We start from the raw sequence: 19,390 nt of genomic DNA, 5'->3' as shown, positions 1-19,390 counted from the left end.
TAGAGAAAGGGCCTCAGTTCCAGGTGAATATTGTGCTTACTCGACCACAAATAGCCATCCCACAGCACGTTAGGCTGGGTCTGGGACAGTTCTTACCTCACCCTCACTGCAGCCACAGATAGGGCCCTTCTGACCCTAAACTCTGCCATCACCCCACGTGGCTCCCGAGCTCTGAAGCCTCAGGGAGTCAGACCCACCTCAAGGGTGACCCTCCTCGAAGCCCTCAGTCCCAAGTCAGGGCCTCTTTTGAGTCTTGCATACATTCAAGGAGCACATACCCCTGGCATGTACTCCATGAAGATGGTCAGAGTCTTCTCGGCACGGTCCCTCAGGCAGCCGTAGTACTGCACTATGCGCTCGTGTTGCAGGTTCTTCAGCAGCTGGATCTCACACTCCAGAGCACTCACCTCCTACGGAGGGGCCAGTGGTCACCTGGGCACTCAGGGCCTGTGGTCAGCTCAGCTTGCCTTAATCTACACCTCACAAGGGTCTGCCTTGGGAACTTCGTCTGGAGAAAAGGGGGACTTCCCAACTGTCTGGCCCTCGGCCACAATGCTGGGTAACCCTCGGATGTGGCATTTCCAGGCCTAGAGGGAGGCAGACAGCGGGGAGGGAAGAAGGCTTGTGGAGGCTTAGTTAAGGTAACTATCAAAGATAATCTACTCGGGCCAGGGGTTTAGCTCAGTGGTTTTGCTGCCTGCTTCACAAGCGCAAGGACCCAAGTTCGATCCCCGGTACCAAAAAAAACAAAAACAAAACAAAGATAATCTACTCAAGGTGAAGTATGGGCCACATATTCCTCCTTTAGAATTGGACCAAACAAATGAACCCCGTGGTTCCTTCTTAGACTGAAAGCTGGGGAGAGGTGTCTATTTGGGAAGCCAAGACAGGGAGTAGTACACTGGTCATCACTTCTCAATTTGGGTTCCTTGGGACTTTGGTATGGACTCAGTTCCTCTCCCAGGTGCTTCAAGGCCAGAGTGGATAGCAAGGGAGCCTGGGAGAAGAGTGACAGGGAGGCAAGTTGTAGCACCTTGAGCAATTCATCTGTGCAATAATAAGATAAGCATTTTCATTGGAAGGGAAGAAATGGAGGTTAGAACATGGAGAAGGTGGTACCTTGCTTGTCTCAGGACTGTCTGGGTCAAACTGGACCTGCTTGGAAGCAAGTTCACGTCCTGTGTCCACATCATAGCACAAATAGACCCTGCCGAAGGCACCCTGGCCCAGGAGTTTCCCCCGGCGCCAATTGATGGGGGCACTAGGAGCTACAGAAAAATAGAAATTGTGTTATGATATGCATGTTCGTTACAGAGACCCTTCTCATTCTGCAGATGCTGGATCATGGGGCCTCTGGCTCAGGCCCCACCCCTACCTAGCACCACCACCAATTCTCTCAGTACTGCACCTCCACCCACTGGAACAGGCCCAGTGCCCTGGTCAATGGGACCTTAAGGTCAGAATCCTGGGAAGCAGAGGTCAGCCAAAGTCATAGTAAAGTGCTCTTCTACACTGATCAAAGAGTTTTACTTACAAAGCTCCTAAACAATATGGCAGGAATTGAGGGCATGCTCTTCAGTTTGAGCGTGGAACAACTAAAGACCGGACAGAAGTCCACAGCAGTGGAGCCAGGCATAAGGTCCAGGGTGTGCTACACCCTCCAAGGCTATCTCAGTATGGAGAAGATGGGCCAGAGGAGCAGAGTGCTGAGCCTAACCACTGGAAAGGCCCGGCTGTCCTCCTGCCCCTACAGCTTGTCTGAGCACCCTTAGTAGTCTCTTCCTAGCCAGGGACACTCACACTTGGTTGGCACACTCCTCTCCTGAACAGAAAGAGTGTTCTCGCTGTCTGCACTCCGCAGGCGCCCACGGGGGTCCAGGTATTGAACAGCCAGACCCATGTTCTCGCCATTTGTGCTTAGGGAGCGGCTAGAGGGAACCAGAGTGAACAGGTTGCCTTGATGACGTCGTATTCGGGGGAATGTTCTTCTGCCTGAAAAAGTACAAGAACCAGAGTAGAGGAAGTTAGACCCTTGGCCATAAGACTGAATGTGCAAACCAGCTAGAAAAGACAAATAATACCAGCTCTGGTCCATCCTATCTGCCCTCCCACCTGATTTATGCCACAAAGGCTGCTGTCCTTAGCATCCACCCCAAATCAAGTCAAAGTTCTAGTCTTTCTGCAGCTGCTGCAGAAGGCTTTGGAGAGGTGGCACCCCACAGCACACCAGGGACCAGGGAGTGGTAGCATCTTGGTGTACAAATACCATTCTCCCTAACTGGTAAGTTTTCTGTCTCTCTCTCCTCAAGTCTGGGGCACAATTTCTTAGGAATAAAGGGGAATGCAGAGGCTGGAGCTCAGGGTTCCCCATCTCCTTGCTTTCCATGTCAGAACTCTAAGCATGGTCTTTCCCAAGGCAGCCAGCAGGGGGCAGCATGGAGACGCACTCACCATCATTGTAGTCCTTATGGTGCACAGACACGTGGTAGCGCCGGGGATAGGTTCCACCTTTCACCCCTTTGTCATAGAGCTGGGTTTCTCGATCTGAGTGAGACAGGGGAATCACTGACCTCTGGGACGATCCGTGAATGAGCCACATAAGTCCCAGGTCACCTGGGGCTATAGCAGCAGGCGCAGGAAAATTTCCATACAGTCCAGGTTTCCCAACTCAGAACCAGCCCTGGCCCCATCCAGACATCCTGTAGGGCCTACCCAGGCTCCTTGAACTCACCTGAGTATTCCTGTCTATTGTCTGGGAAGCTCTGGGCTCGGGACATTCGTGATTTCCGGAAGGATGGACTGGAGAAAACAACAATGAATCACAAAATAAACCTCAGTGCACTTCCAAAGCAGCCCAGAGGGCAGAAAAGGAGGCAGAGCACCCAGGTGGTCTGTCTCCCCTGCTAACTACCCCACATGCACAGGAGGGAAGCAAAGGAGGAGGAAAGCAGCCCTTCCAGGACCTGGTCTCTTGCTTTCTCCCCTTCCTTTCATTAGTCAGAGGCCCAAATCTGACCAGGACCCTGACTAGTAAATAGGCCCAGCCTACTGAACTCTACCCTAGCTGAGCACCTGTCTCTCTTCTTGGCCTTTCTTCCCACTTTTGTAACAGATGAAAAGCTGCAAGAAAATTCCCAGCTCAGGCAGTGATAAAGATAACATTGTAGGGCTGGGGATTTAGCTCAGTGGTGGCCCCACCTGCCTCCCACCTGCCTCGAGCAAGGTCCTGAGTTCAATCCCTGATACCAAAAACAAACAAACAAACAAAAAAGATGATAATATTGTAGCTTATAAACTGCTTTCAGATTTATTTTATAGAGTGAGCTTTTTCTCATTTAATCCTCACAACTCTGAGGAAGAAAACATAAAAATAATATCAGGTGCCAATTACTGAACATCTGCCGCAGACACCCTGTAGGTCAGGTATGAAGATTCCTATTTACTTGTCCAATGATACAGGCAGGAAGCAACAGAGCGAGGCTTCAATTCAAAGTCCATGTTCCTGCTGCAATATGAGGCATCTTCCTTTCAGACCAATCATTTTAGAATGGGGAAACTGAGGAACTCAGAGTTAAGGGACTTGTCTGCTAGAGCTGGGACTGGATCTAGGTCTATCTGGTTCCAGATCTGCCCCATTCCAGTTTCCAAAAAGTTAAGATGAGAGCCCTGGGTGTAGGGCAGGATGGACCTCAGAGAAGTTGGTCTCCAGGAGAAGAAAAAAAGCACTGTAGGGACCAAGAATAAGAAAGAGGTGAACTTAGCTATCTTTTCCAGCATCCACCCGAAGGGCCCTTGCCCTGACATGAAAGTGCCTGGTTTTTTTGGTTTTTTTTTTTTTTTGAGTACGAAAAATTTATTGGGAGAAAGAAAGCTTCTGCCTAAGAGAAACAGAAGGGGGACCAGAAAGTGGGTTGCCCACCCACCCCACTTTTCAAGGATGTTTTATACAGCAAAGCCATGTGGTGAGGCAGGTACAAAGTGGGACAAAACTATAAGACCCAGTGAAAATTTACAAGGTGGGCATGAGGTGGGGCAAAGCCATGATCGACCAATAAGATTACAAGCACAGTCACCCAGGTAATGAAAGTGCCTTCCGACAGTGCCGCAGGTCAGAAACTCTCAAGGCAGTGACTCAGGGCTGTCCCTACTGCCCAGCTTCTAGACCTGTCCTCCTTCCCACCCAAAGTTCAGGAGATAGTCCAAAGCCAGAGTCATCCCCGTTCTGGCAGAGGCCTCAGCCTGTGGCAGCAACTCCTGCACTTGTACTGGTACCTTTTTGCTCCCCTGGTTGGAAAGCAAGCCCAACAAATAACTATGACTCTATGATATCTAGAGGAAGACAGAACTTATCAGGCCTATTAGGAAAGACACTGTCCAAATTTGGCCACAGTCACAAGATCAGATCTCACATGAACAATTAGTCAGTTACACAAATTAAAAAAATTAAACAATAAAACCCCAAACCTGCTCCCTATGTCCTGATTATCCTAAGCGTGCCAGAGATGATCATAACAAGGTCAGGGCAAGGAAGCTGCGGAACCAGTGCTGAGCCCTGACCCACAAAGCTATTTGGTATCTAAAGGACACACTTGTTCCCTCACAGGGTGTAAAGAACAGGATTTATGGCCAGGCATGTTTCATACACCTGATAGCCCAGAAATCAGAAGCTGAGGCAGGAAGATTGCTGTGAGTTCAAGGTCAGCCTGGGCTACATAGTGAGTTCAAAGCCAGTCTGAACTATGTAGTGAGACCCTGTCTCAAAAAACCAAAACAACAGAACAGGATTTATTACAAGCAGGTAGTGTGTGGTATGCCAGGCAGTCTGGATATTTTGTTTTCTTATTTTTATATCCCATTCTTATTCTACCAGAAACACTTGGGAGGAAAAAAATGAAAATGAGTGAAAATTCAGTTTCCCCTGCAAACTTCAACAGCACATTGTTTCTCAGTTCACCAATAAGGCCAAAAAAAAGTACAAGAGCAGCATATATTATGTTGAAAGTCAAAACATGTGAAACACTTAGAACAGCACAGAAAGCACTTAATAAATAAGCTATTTTATAAACTTTTTAAAAAAAATTTTGAGACAAGACCTCACTGTGTAGTCCAGGATAGCCTCAAACTTGTGGCAATCCTCCCGCCTCAGCCTCCTGAGTGCCGGATTACAGGCATGCACCACCACGCCCACCTATAAACTATTGCTATGTTCATTTTATTATGCAAACAAAACATTGTCATGGTGTTTGAGAAATTAAGGGTTTTCCTGGAAGCTTGATGTTTCAACCCTGGGCCTGTGGATGTGGTGAGATCAGACATACACCTCGATAAGTCAACTTCCTTAACCCATCAGTTCCTAAAATGCCTATGCATTAACACCCAAACCACCCACAGCCCCATACCTGTCTGCTGACCTGTCCAAGGACTGGCAGCTTCCCGACAAGGAATTTTCAGCACTGCTCAGGGGATCCAGCATCTGCAAGGCAAGTTATATGACAAAACCAGTCCCAAAACAAATTCCAGCCTGGAGACCCCAGCCCTGCGACCTACTCAGGGCTAGCACACTGTCTGTATTGTTAAAATATCAAAGTGTCCTTTCTTCTCTCATGCAGTGGGGAAAATGGTTAGTAAGGTACCATTCTCCCTGAAGTTTGTTTCTTTTTTTTTTTTTTTGCAACCAGTACCTTGTGCTTGCAAGGCAGGAGGCAGCATCACTGAGCTAAATTCCCCCGCCCTCTCCCTGAAGTCTGAAAAGCAAATTTCCAGGACGGAGAAAAATGCTTGGCTGGCATTCCAAGGAGCTCCGCCAGGAGAACAAAGCAGAGATGCTGCTTCTCTTGTTGGCATTTTCCTGGCTATCAATGTCAGTGCCTGGTGCTGGAGATGGTACTATGCTGCAGAGGGGTCTAGTGAATCTGGGTGGGACCTCAATGCTTCTGTTTACACTTGATAATTCATAATTTACAAAGAAACGACTGCCTCATTTCACAGATGAGCACTGCAGGCTGAGAAATGATAGGAGACCTGTCTAATGGCACAAAACTAGTTAGTGCACACCTGGTGTCAGAACAAAAATTCCCCAGTTCTTGGTTCTAATGCCCCTCCAATGCTTCCTGCTATCTCTGTAAAAGGTGTTTATATAAATTAAAGTATCTCTCTGGCTCTTGGAAAAATGCAGTAACAAAAAGCCTTCAAAGTGGCTTTTTTCCCAGTGAAGGTGCCTCTCTTCATTTAGTCAGTACACAGTGGGACTGGAGTTAGGGTCTAAATTTCAGAGCACATTCATCCCTCAGTATCTATGGCGATGGGCTCCAGGATCTTTGCAGATATCAAACTTTGTGCAGGCTCAAGTCTCTTACATAAGATGGCACGTTATTTGCATATTGTCCATGCATATCCTCCTGTATACTTTAAATTATATCTAAATTACTTATAATACATAGTACAATGTAAATGCTGTGAATTATCAGTTTAGAGAATGACAAGAGAAAAGAAAAGTCTGTACATGTTCCATGCAGACACAATTGTTTTTTGAATATTTTCATTTTACAGCTGGTTGGATCCACAGACATGGATCCCAGACACAGAAGGCTAACAGTATTCATTATCTGAGCTCCCAAGTTAAACATTATGCAGGAAAGCAAAGTATCAGAATTATGAAAACTCACTAACATAAAATTTCACAAAATTAGTTTCCAACTCAAATATCTTTACTAAGTAGGATCCACCCCACTCATAATTTCAAATATTTCAGATCATATTATCATATATGATTTTTTAAAATCTGCCTATCAGAGCAAATTAACTGCAAAGTAAAACTGCAAATTTGTTAAGGATACAAGATTTCTCAAGGTGGATGAAACCAATATGGGAAAAGAGTTGCTTCCAATACATCAAATGCATGTTAGGCAGTTAGACTAGTTAACAGAAAAGAGAAAATGGATGAGTGTAACAACATGGCAGGTGTGATGATGGAGGAAAATATGAAAGGTTCAAGAGGCCTTGGGAAAAACTGCTGAGTCCACTAAATGTTTTCGCAAAAAATGACCCTTGTTATGATAGTGCTGCAGAAGTCAAAGCGGAAGCAAAGGAAGTTACATTGTGTTACCATAATTTCTGTTAGAAAAAGTAAGTTAAAGATTAACATGAGGGCTGGGGATTTAGCTCAGTGGTTCTGTCACCTGCCTCACAAGCACAAAGTCCCAAGTTCGATTCCCGGTATCAAAAAAAAAAAAAAATTAACATGAATCATGTTTTGTTCATTCTAAAAGTTAGCAAATACATGCAACTATTACCTAAACCTGAAAACTTATCTCAGTTTCGCTCTTCAAGAAAGTCTCTTTTTTTTTTTTGGTACCGGGGATCAAACTCGGGTCCTTGGCTTGCAAGGCAGGCGGCGCAACCACTGAGCTAAATCCCTGGCCCAAGAAAGTCTTAACTGAATATTGTTTTACTATATACAATGTTGTTTAGCGCCTTGTGAAGTAGATTTATCTTCACTGGCCTGTTACGAGGAAGAATTCCCTTCAGCTAAAGAGGTGGGGGCCACAGGAGGACCTTGCAGTCCCCAGCTCCCACCATTTTTGGCCTCTTTCTAAAAGTCTGTCCTCGCTAAGAGTCATATCCTCTCATGCCTTCCAGGCCAGGCAGGAAAAGTAAAAAATAGGGGTACAGAATCATGGGGAAGAATAGAGACCAAAGGCAATCCAGCTCATCTGTAATCTCTGGGATTTCACAGCCTAAACCCTTAGAACAGTGGCTGTCCAGAAGTTCTGTAGGGAGAGAAACTGAAAGGGCCATCAGAAAAATGCCCAGGAAAGGACTCTGAAGCTAAAGGCACTCCAGGTCACGGTTCCAAATGTGAGTTTATCTGGAAGGCAGGAATACAGATGAGAGAGTAAGAGTGTCAAGGGCTTCTCATAGCCTATATAACTTGAATAATGAATAAAAAGTTACAGCAATCAGTTGTCTTGTAAAATCTCACAGGTGGTGTTGCTGGCTTCTTTGTTAGCAGTTTTGCCCTCAAAATTTTCCCTTTTTAAATCAAATTCTAGAAATTTATAAGAGCAATCAAAGCAAACTTATTGAAATGACCAGAATGAAGCCAGAGATCTCACACTTGCTGAGTTTACTAAACCAAAAAGAAAAAAATTTTTTTTTTTTCTGAAACACGGTCTTGCTATGTAGAGTTCAGGCTGGCCTTGAACTCACTATGTAGCCCAGGCTGGCCTTCTAGTGATCTTCCTGCCCCAGCCTCCTGAGTCCTGGGATTACAGACTGGTGTCACAATACCCCACTCTAAATTGCCATTTTCATCAAATAAACTACTGCTTAAAAAGCCAGGGGCCAGGGATTTAGCTCAGTGGCACCACACCTGCCTCACAAGTGCAAGGTCCTGAGTTCAATCCCTGGTACCTAAATAAACATAAAATAAAAACCCAGCCATTAGAGCCAAGCATGGTGGTGCACACCTGTAATCCCAGCACTCTGGGAGGCTAAACCAGGAAGATTCAAGTTCAAGGCCCAGTTGGGCAACTTAATGATTTAGTGAGATCCTTTCTTTGGGAGGGCCGGGGATTTAGCTCAGTGGCTCCACGACCTGCCTCACAAGCGCAAGGTCCTGAGTTTGATCTCCAGTACCAAAAAAAGGGGGATGGGGCCTGGGAATATAGTTCAGCACAAAGGCCCTGGGTTCAATCAATCATAGTAACACATACACATACACATACACACACACACACACACACACACACACACACACACACAAAGCCACTACAATGGTTGAGTATTGTGATGGACACATGGACCACAGAATCACAGTGAGTCATCCTCCTTTTGAAACTTTTTGGGTTTTTTTTGGTTTTTTTCTTGGTACCGGGGATTGAACTCAGGTCCTTAGCTTTCGAGGCAGGCAGTGGAACTACTGAGCTAAATCCCCGGCGATCCTCCTTTTGAATGCAAGTAGAACATATGAATTCTAGGCAACAGACTAGGGCTAGGAGGACAAGATGCTCATCCCATGATTATATTAAGTTATAGAAGACTGCATCTTTGCAAAGTGGAGCTAGAGATTTTCCTGCTGGCTTTGAATAAGCCACCATGTTGTGAGAGGGACCTATAGCAAAAGAACTGTAGGTGGCCTCTAGGACACTCAGAGCACGACTGAGTGACATCTAGTGAGAAAATAGAAACCACAGCCCTACAATCACAAGGAACTGAATTCTGTCAACAATCATGTGAGCCTGGAAGATAGCCCCAAGCTCAAGAAAAAGAATCCAGCCTGGCTAGCACCTTGATTGCAGCCCTGTGTGATCCTAGGCAGAGGACCCAGCTAAACAATGTCTAGACACCTGACCCAAGGAAACTAAAGTATAATAAATTCTATCACTGTAAGACTATATTTATGATAATTTGTTATATAACAACAGATAATTACTAATAGCTGTTTATCATCACAGAAGGTCACTCTAACCAATCCTGCAGTATAATTGGGATAGTGTTTGGGTCCTACCTCTCCCCAAGAAATAACAAAATTAAAATATAGCCAATAAAAAACACAATCTGTTAGTTTAGCATTGGTCATATGTACAAACTTGCCCAAATGAAGAAAGACAGTTGTAAGGAAGAGCATAAACAACAGAGTATAATTCTGTAGGAAGGCCAGTGAGGGACTTTAAGAGTGAAACTGTCAAGTGCTCACCCAACACCAAAGAGGCTAGGTAGCTTGGATCCTATCTTTGGCAGGAATTGATATTTGGCCCATCGAAAGGAATAATCCATATTTGGGCAGGCCTGGTTTGTAGACAAGCTACTATTTGAAGTTCTAATCTATCAAGTCTACACTGTGCCCACGGAGAATCCCTGACATCATCTCGGTCTGACACAGACTGTGTGCACACTCCAATCCCCCATACTCACGCACTGCTCGCTGGTCTCTGGGATGAATTCCCCCTCACTGTTGATGCTGGTGTAGGATCCCTGCCGGGCAATGTGCTGCTGCCGCTCAGGCACATAGCCAGGGGGAGGCGAGCTTCGGCCAGGGTTCTGGGAACCTAGAGCACAGAAACAAGGCTTTTAACAACAAAGTCCAGGACAAGTGGCTCAAGAGGAACAGGCATGGGGCCAGCTAGAGATACAGGGCCCTAGGTCAGGATGTAACTCAGATGGGTTATGACGCCAAAGCCCAGCATGCTTCAGCTGCCTAAGGTGAAGTTCCTTCCTAATAGGAAGCAAAATCCAGAGACGGAGCAGGCACTAGCACATATATGACCAAGAACCTCAACATAAAACACGAACAGAATATGCCCTGTAAAACCAATTTAAGCTAGCAATTAGACCAGCTTTATAAAATTCTTGCATATAATTATTCCTTCATAGTCCCCCCCCATATCCTTAGGGGATATATTTTAAGACCTAGTGGATGCCTGAGAGCCCAGATAATATCAAATATGATATATAACTAAGTTTTTTCCTATGCATACATATGTATGATAGTTTAATATATACATTAGGCATGGTAAGAGATTGACAATAATAAAATAGGATGGTCATAACAATATTCTATATTAAAATTGTCAGCATTACTACTCTTGCAATTTGGTGCTGTTATTAAGTAAAATAAAAGTTACTTGAACACAAGCACTGTGATAACATGACAGTCAATCTGATAACCAAGATGGCTACTTAGTGACTAATGGGTGCGTAGCATATACAACATGGATACACTGAGATATTCATATTCCAGTAGGACAGTGCAAGATTTCATCATACTACTCAGAATGGTATGCAATTTAAAACTTACAAGTTGTTCATTTGTGGAATTCTCCATTTAATATTTTCTGATTGCAGTTGACTGGTGCTAACAAAAACCACAGAAAGTAAAAAAAAAATGCAGACGTGGCAGGGGGGGGCACTACTGCACATCAGGTTAGTCTTTTTAAGCTTTAGGTCCCAGCAGCAACATCTTTAGGCTGGTATCCAAAAAGGTAACCGAATAAACCTGGGCATCTCTCTCTTCTGCCCTGTTCTTCCAGTCAGTGTCTCTCCTTATTGCTTTTCTACTTGTATCCAGCAAAAAGGCTCCTTGACATTTGGGCCAGCAATTGCCTCTTTCACTGTTACCCACTCCTATACTTCCTAACTACTATGAGCAATTATGTTGCCTCCCCCACCTTTCAGTACTGGTGATTAAACCCAGAGCCTTTGTTCTAAGCTATATTCCCAGTCCATATTTTATTTTTTATTTTGAGAAAAGCTCTTGCTAAGTCTTTTAAGTTGCTTAGGTTAGGCTTGAACTTGTGATCCTCTTGCCTCCACTTCCCAGAGTGCTGGGATTATAGGTGTGTGCCACCATATCCAGCCTTGTGTTGCATTTAAATTTTGTTTTTATTTTTTCTTGGAGATTCACTGTAATTACCCTCTTTGATTTTCAACATTTCTGTAACTGAGATATGACAAACATCTTTTGAGTGACTACTAAACAGCAGGTATTCGATAAGGTATTCTTGCATTTGTTACTTCACTTAAACCTTTTCACAATCCTGAGACATAAGTATTTGCTTTACTTAACAGAGGTAGAAACAGACTCAAGGAGCTTTATATTTCTCCAAAAAAAAATTTTTTTTTAGGAAACAAGAATTATTCCTATTTTACAGGTGAGAGAATACAAAGCAAATTTAACTGAATTTTTATATGAAAATATAAAAATTGCTCTGAATTTGTAAAATAGAATAGTTTATCAACCTAACATCACCGAATGACACAAATATGAGGATATGGCTTATAAATCATTAAGCAATGATCTTGGTATATGAGATTTTGAGTCTCAGAAATCAGATCTTCGTACTCCTAGGCCAAAAGTTTTTCTGACTGCCACTTTCCCTGATCAGAGAAGGAGACAAAAGGTCAGAAGTTCTAACATTTCTCCTTTGTAAGTACACCAGATAAACTAAGAATCAATCAATCAAGGTTTAAAAAAGCTTTAACAGACCTGGAGGTATAGCTCAATGGTAGAGACCCTGCCTAGCTAGCACAAGGCTCTGGGTTCAATCCCTAGATCAGGGAAGAAAGAAAAAAAGCTTTAACAATATCCACATCAAATATATCTAGTAATTTGAAAACAAATATAGGACTCTTTCCTAAGACCTTTTCCTTCTTTGAACAGAACAAATTTATACCATCATGCAGAAAACCAAACACATAATAGCCCTCCGTTCCCTCATCTTATTCTGTACTCTTCACCTCTCCCCTATGGCCAGCAATTCCCAGACATCAGAAACAGCAGAAATGCCATTCATCAACAAAACAGGCTACTTTCCTCACTGGTCAGATTCTCCCAGCTAGTTCTGGCTGTAGCACTAGGTTTCCTGAAATGGAACTACAGGCAAGATGCTGTGTGGGAATGGCTAAGGGAAAAAAAGATAATAAGTTTGGTAGCAGGAGATTTAGGGAAGAACCTGACTCATTCTACCCTGAAAACAGCCAACATCAACTCCCTCCTTTCTTGAAAGAAACCAGCTTCAGAAGGAAAATTTTGGGGGACACAGTTTTAGTTTTATATATAGAACCTGCAGCCTGTGTCTGGAAGGAGAAGTGGTATATCTACTGCAGAAGCTGCTAAGGAGCCCAGCTGAGGCTTTTCCTGGAGGAGACCATGAGCCTGGCAAACTGCTGGGGCTCAACAACACTCTCCAGGAAGTTTCCTTCCCATCATTCCTAGGGCCTCTCTAAGGAAGAAAAATACTTAGTAAAAAAATGTTGCACAGGGTTGCTCTTAGAGAAAGTTTGTAAGGAATCTGAACTATTACTGTATTCTCAATGTCTGTCAAGAGAATGACTCCATGGGCTGGGGATTTAGCTCAGTGGTTTCACCGCCTGCTGTGCAAGCGCAAGGACCCGAGTTCAATCCCCGGTACCAAAAAAAAAAAAGAATGACTCCTTCATTCTCCCACATAAAGTCAGTTCTTCAGAACATATGGCTCATTTAATTGTGCAGAAGAAATCTGATGAATTTGTCACCAAGGACACCTCAATTGCTCCTTGGAGGCATTAACCTAAGGATGTGTCGCAGGTAGAAAGGCTAACGTGGGAACCTCAGTAATCTGGCTTCCCCTCCTGACTCCAGAGGAGCAGCCAGAAACAAAATTGCTCTGAAAAAAAGAGAATTTTTCTGGATTTCCTGCTTCAACACCTCACTCACAGGGTAGAGGCTATACATGATCTCAAGTAGCCTGCAGAATAAAGTCTGTCCACCTGTTCTTAAGCCCTGGCAGAAACTGAAACAGCTCTCAATGTAAATTTAGGGATATTATGTCATGAACTAACAAAGTAATGAAATCAGCCAACATGGGTATTTTTTCCCTTCTCTACTTTCCTCTCTTCTTCCTCCCTCCCACCCCTCTCTTTCAGCACTCTTTATTTCTCATTTAACCTTTAAAACAACCCTGCAGTGGAGGTGCATAACTATCATTTACATACAACAGAAAGGGAACCTGAGCCCCAAAGCCATAAAGTGCCTTAACAGTAGGACTGTGGCTAGAAAATAGCCTTTGTGACTGCCAAGGCAATTTTGAGACCAAAATTTATTTCCAAAAAGGACTAGTACACTGCTCAACACAGTAGCTGAAGACTTCTTGCTGAACTGCTCCCCATGAGTGACCAACAGAGAGGATGAGGGTCCCACTGACGGGGAGAGAAGTTAGCTAGCATAAAGATTTCTTGATAGTACAGGTGCTATGTTCAACACCACTCAAATTCAGAGTTGTTCTGTCCATGGTTATTTGTGAGGAGGAAGATAGGAATACAAACTGCCATTTGGCCAACAGAAGGCTCAGAATCAGAGAAAAGATGGAGGAAAGGAGAAATCTGGACCAAGGATAAGAAAATGACTCCACTTACCAAGCGACCCAGATATTAAGACCTATGTACATGGCCACTTCCCTTGCCACCATAACACAAAATTCCAGTGTAACCATGAAATGGGCTTTTCTTAAGCCCCAGATGACTAAAAATACAGAGCATTATTAAACCCGTAGCTTGCAAACATTAGCCTACAGTTCCATTTTTGGCTTTAGAAAACATTTTGATAGCCCACAAATTCTGTGGCAATTCAATCTATATGTTGGTAGCATTTGTCAGCAGCAGAAGGAAAACTAAAGAGATAAGCAAGGTGTATCAAGAAAAGCCTAGCTTTGGAATTAGGTTCCAATCAGGCTTTGACAATCATTAGCTGACTTAAACTCTCACCTCAATTTCTTCATCTGCAAAAATGGAAAGAACTGTCTACCTCATAACCATTTTTGGTGGCACAGGTACACATCTACAGGACACACCTAATGGCAGGAATCAGGTAGAATTCCATTCAGTTTCCTCACTTTATATGGCAGACATGCATTGCACTCAGGATCCATTCTACCTGTCTAGTATCTCTCTCTGTACTTCAGAAGCTAATTAGCTAAAACGGTCTATTTCTAAGACTCCTTTCAGGTCTAGACTTGTGTGATCCACTTGTGTGAGATTTAGTTTCCTGTCATTCCTGCTGTCTCTGGGCCCAGTGAGAGAAGTGTAGGCAGCCCTACGTGTCAGGTATGGAGCAGGGCTAAGGGGCACTGGACATCTGGACTGGGGACCTCCCAGCTATGGAAGGAAGAGGACCTCTGTGCTGTATGGGGACCTGCAGCCTGCTTCCCTCTCCCAGTGGTTTCATAAGCCAGAATATACACTAAATCTTTTCTTCCTGAAATGAGCTAGAGTGAATTCTCTTCTGTGCAACCAAACCCTCAACAACATGCTCTGCAGTGAAAAGATATTACACATTTTACCTAGAATAATAAAAATGTTTCTTGAAAGGGAGTGAGGAAAAATTCTCACTTATTAATGATATCTGAGACCAAATTGGTCCAAACTATCCCCAGACAGAATGAACTGCCCCCATCAATCACCCAGTGTCTGAAGCAAGAACACCCCGGGGTGAGCTACACATGGCCCTGCTAACATCCATCCTTCCCTTTCTAGCTCCACTGGACTCTCCCCTGGTTTTGCAGGAGGAATGGGACTAGCTCTTTCGAGGCCAGGACTACAGACACAGAAGGGCCTGGGGGAAAACAGCTAAGGTTTTCTGAGCTTTTATTTCCAGCCAGTGACTTTCACTTTTTCCAACTCACATTGTGGCCTGCAGAAAGCCAGCCTTGTTATCTGATGGGCCACAGGCCAGGGGCCATTGTGCACAGGCCCACCGCCTGGAGCAGGAAAGGGAAGCTCCCCAAACCAATGGCTATCAGAGGAAGCGAATGGAAAAACCAGGAGTTGGCAGAATTGCTCCAGGGTATTTTCAGTTTTGTTTTTATCTTCATTTCAGGCACTGTGAGCCAACTAGATACACAAAAAGCAGTCAAGAACAAGTGAGACAAGGGATTGAGCAGGACAGGGTACTGGGCTCTAAGAGTCTGATGGTCATATATTTACCAGCAATGACAAGAGTGAGCTGGATTGCACAAAGCCCTGCTATGCAAAGCACAGATCATCCACAGGTGTCAGGAGGAAAGCACAGGTAGGGGCGTGGGGGACAGGTCCCTGAGACACCCTTCCCTGGCATTCCAGACTGATCTTGCTGCTTTAGCTTCAGCAGGCCATTTGTGTTAAGGGGCCCATCTTAGCATCAGCTGAAGTGGAAGGGCACAGTAGCAGCCCTCTGTTCAGAGTGGCCCACAGCTTCCCCTGAAAGCATTCTACACCTAAGGAGAGGTCCAGGATTTACACGGCCAGCTGTCCAAACTTCTCCCAGGATATATTATTCTCTGCTAGATTCCTTAACCCAGAAAAGCAAAATCAAGAGATAAATTTTCATCCTAGGATATGGCTGGTTCTTTTGCTCTGTACTCTGACTCAAAGCTGAAAGGCTCTGTTTCTGGCCCTTTTCATAAGAGAACCCTCATCAGGAAGCTGATGCAGTCAGGAAGTTGCCTCTGCAGGGAGTTCTAGAGCTCTGGGTCAGTGTTAATGTGCACATCATTATAAGTACAAAGATGTATTTCTAATCCTTGTCTCCCTTGCGGGATAGATGAGATGAGGAAGGTAATCAAATGTTTTTCCTCCCTGATAGAAAATTATTACCACAATTTCCCAATATACAACAGACCAGGCTGTGCAGAACAGTGCTTCTCAATGTTTTCATCCCATAAGATCCTGAGAACATCCTGTGTGTTTCACTTCTCAAAATTTCCATTTTAGTCTACTATTCCTGGTTTTATCTAGTATTGGAAGAATTAACAGCAAGAGGAGTAAAGAACCCTTTGGAAGTAACCATTTTGTTTTCATGTGTGCAGCCACTACCTCCACAGTCCTAGTTTCTATCCTTTCACAACTGTCCTAAGACTGGAAATTTGTAGTGCACACAATGCCTGACCTTTCTACTGCCCAATTGTTGCTACAAGGAGTTCTCACCCTTTCAACATTCTTTTTTTTTGCCTTCACCTGAATTTTTCCTCCGTTTCAGTCAGAGGCAGACCTTCTCTCCTCCTTCCAGGCCATTATAGCTTTCTACCAGGACTCTTCCAGACACTCCTGCAAGCGCCAGCTCACCCATCTCTTCACGTCTGGTCTCTCCTTTTCAGCTGTCTTTATCTCTCCCTTCACAACCTGCTCAGATCTCCAGCCTAAAGATATCCTGACTTCACTTCCTGACCTCTTATTCTTTCACTATCAAACTCCTTGAAAGGACTGCCTGCCTTCATTCATCTTAGAGGTTATAGTCTGCCTTGCTGGGCTGCTGTAGAGATGTGGCAAGACCACAGAAAGGCAGTGTGAGAAAAGAAGCAAGGCCACTTAAGATGCACTCAAATGAACAGGGCCAGAATGTGGTAGGGATGAGCCCTTCAGTGGAAGTGTGGCTACATGGCTTAAAGGCACCATCCTATTTTATGGAAGAATGGTGGTTAAATTTGGTCTCAAAGCCAATAGAACTTCCATAGGCAAAAATAAGAGGAAGCCCATTTTTAACATAGGGAAATTCTATTCAACTACCAGTGATCTCTGCATAGGAAGATTAACACTTTTGAGTTTACCCATTACATAGGAGGTTTTTTGTCTGTTTTTGCTGTTTAAATATGAACTAGTTTAACAGACTGGCTTTAAAAAATGGATTTCAAGGTATGTATGTTATGATGGGAAAAAACAAAGAGTGCATATGATAGCTGGTGTCAAATATTTGAAGAATTGCCGAATGAAAGATTTTATTTGAGTTACTCAAGAAAGCCGTACTAGCCAGGCATGGTGGCACACACCCATAATCCCAATACTATGGGAGGTTGAGGCAGGAAGATTGTAAGTTAGAGCCCAGCCTGGGCAACTTAGCAAGACACTGTTTCAATATAAAAAGTAAAAAAGGGCTAGGAATATAGCTCAGCTCAAAGGTACAGTACCACATGAAAAAAGAAAAGAAAAGAAAAGAAAAGAAAAAAAAAGAAGGCCAGGTAAGATGGTAGGCATCTGTGATCAAGCAGGAAGATCACAAGTTCAAAGCCACAAATAAAAGTTAAAAAGGGATGGGGATGTGGTTCAGTGGTAGGGCACTTGCCTAGCATGAACAAGGCTATGGGTATAACAAGTCTGGGTGTGGGGGGAGAAGGGAGGGAGGGAGAGGGAGAAGGAGAGAAATAAATTAAAATCAACTGGTAAAGTGAAAAAAGGCAGATTTTTCAATTCACTGTAAGGAAAATTTTTCAACAGAGATGTCTAAAATTAAATTGGAATACCCTGAACTTCTCCGTCTTTGCAAATTTTGCAGTGGGAGCTGAATGATCTGTATGTTAGAGTCTTTCACTAAATAGTCACAGGGATGTTAACGGTGGTGGTGAAGGAGGGAAAAAGGCAAGAATGGAGTAGGAGGTTGAACTGCTAAGCTTACTAACCAATCACTTCTCCTTTGCTTCCATTTCTATTGCTAGGACTTTTCCTAGTACTTCATGGTAACTCCTGGAAAACTCCACTGTACACTTGTGAGAGAATGGGTGTCAGCTGTTAGTATGATTATGAAAATAATTTCGACCTCACAGATACCCTGAAAGGATCTCAAGGACTCCCCAGGGCCCCCACAACACACTTTAAGAACCACTGAAAAGCCATGTTCTATCAGTTTTACCTCTAAATGTCTCAAATCTTCCAGCTCCTTCTCCTCTTCATTATTTACTGTCAGCAGACTGATTCAAGGTCCTGTTTTCTTTCACCTGAACTACTGCATTAGTCTAGTATGGTTCCCCTAAGTCAGTGGTGGTGAACCTACAGCACCTCTCCGCAGTAGGCTGTTTGTTATCACTGAAAGCTCTAAAAGGTTCATTGCTTTCAGCATAGGGATTAACAACTTTACCACAGGCCACAAGCCTATGCCACCCTCTCTATTCACATCCTTTCTTCTTCCCTCTGCTCCCAGCGCTCAAGTCATGGGGACTTTTTTCCATTTCTCAAATAGCTCACACTGCTCCTGCCACCAGGCCTCTATCTACGTGCAGCATGCCCTGCCTCCCTTCGCTTGCCTCCCATCTATACTTCAGGTGGTAGGCCAAAGCTTTCCTAGCCCCAAGTTCAGGTCCCATCCCTCAGCTACACACATTCATAGCGCTACATCTCTGGTCATATTGACCACATCATGACAAGTAAATGTCCACGTTCAGGGATAGGATCTGTGTCTTTTTTGCTTCCCATACTTCTGGCACATAGTACATTGGTAATGAATGAACAAAACTGCAACTTATGGGAGAGAAATAAGATAACAAGATAACACGATAACCATTATAATGGAGACAGTATAGAGGCAAACATTTTCAGCAGCTTCCCGCTGACTACCAAAAAACCTAAGTGCAATCAAGTACACCAAGCCATTCCAGAAGTAGCCCAGAAATTCCTTTTGAGTCAGGGTCTCATTATGTAGTCCAGGCTGGCCTTGAACTATGTAGCCCTGCCTCAGCTTCCCAAGTACTGGGATTACAGGCGTGCACCACCAATGCCCAGCACCCAGGCATTCCTTCTTGGCATCCTCTATGACTCCTCCACATCCATCAGCCCATCTGGACCTGAAAGATCCATCTGGCTCTTCACAGGTGCATTCTAAAATGCTCCCCTCATTCTCCATAATCTGTCAAATCCAGCTCAGACAGCTCCTCTCCAGAATGCATTTCCCAGACCATGCTAGTTAGAAATCATCTTTCTGTGCCCCCTGTCCCCTAAGCACGCGAGATTCTTGAAGCACATCTTATTCTATTTTTTCTTTTTGGTAGTGCTGAGAATTAAACCTAGGGCCTTGCTCATGCTAGGCGAATACTCAACCACTGAGCTACATCCCCAGCCTCACCTTTTTCTTTTGAAATCATGCCTGGTAAATGCTATTTCCTATGCCTGTAAT

The 19,390-nt window shown here is 44.1% G+C and overlaps 1 protein-coding gene across 5 annotated transcripts in view; it reads right to left on the bottom strand.

Moving 5' to 3' along the window:
- Positions 1-19,390, bottom strand: part of Map3k3 (mitogen-activated protein kinase kinase kinase 3) — a 67,977-nt gene that overhangs the window by 5,315 nt on the left and 43,272 nt on the right. For 3 of the 5 annotated variants that reach the window (XM_087210169.1, XM_004868609.3, XM_004868607.3), the window contains 7 exons: positions 9,916-10,049; positions 5,400-5,473; positions 2,732-2,799; positions 2,452-2,544; positions 1,801-1,992; positions 1,120-1,268; positions 279-410 (listed from right to left, as the gene is read on the bottom strand). In XM_087210169.1, the coding sequence (XP_087066295.1) occupies positions 279-410; positions 1,120-1,268; positions 1,801-1,992; positions 2,452-2,544; positions 2,732-2,799; positions 5,400-5,473; positions 9,916-10,049 (842 nt within the window). The remainder of the gene's footprint in view (positions 1-278; positions 411-1,119; positions 1,269-1,800; positions 1,993-2,451; positions 2,545-2,731; positions 2,800-5,399; positions 5,474-9,915; positions 10,050-19,390) is intronic. The other 2 variants (XM_004868610.3, XM_004868608.3) reach the window with 1 other exon arrangement.

This window comes from Heterocephalus glaber, unplaced genomic scaffold (genome assembly GCF_053883595.1).
Source record: "Heterocephalus glaber isolate CG9 unplaced genomic scaffold, H.glaber_assembly_v1.0 deba00001124, whole genome shotgun sequence".
NCBI lineage: Eukaryota > Metazoa > Chordata > Mammalia > Rodentia > Bathyergidae > Heterocephalus > Heterocephalus glaber.
The sequence above is the reverse complement of the archived record's forward strand: the minus strand, read 5'-3'. Positions and strand labels throughout refer to the sequence as shown.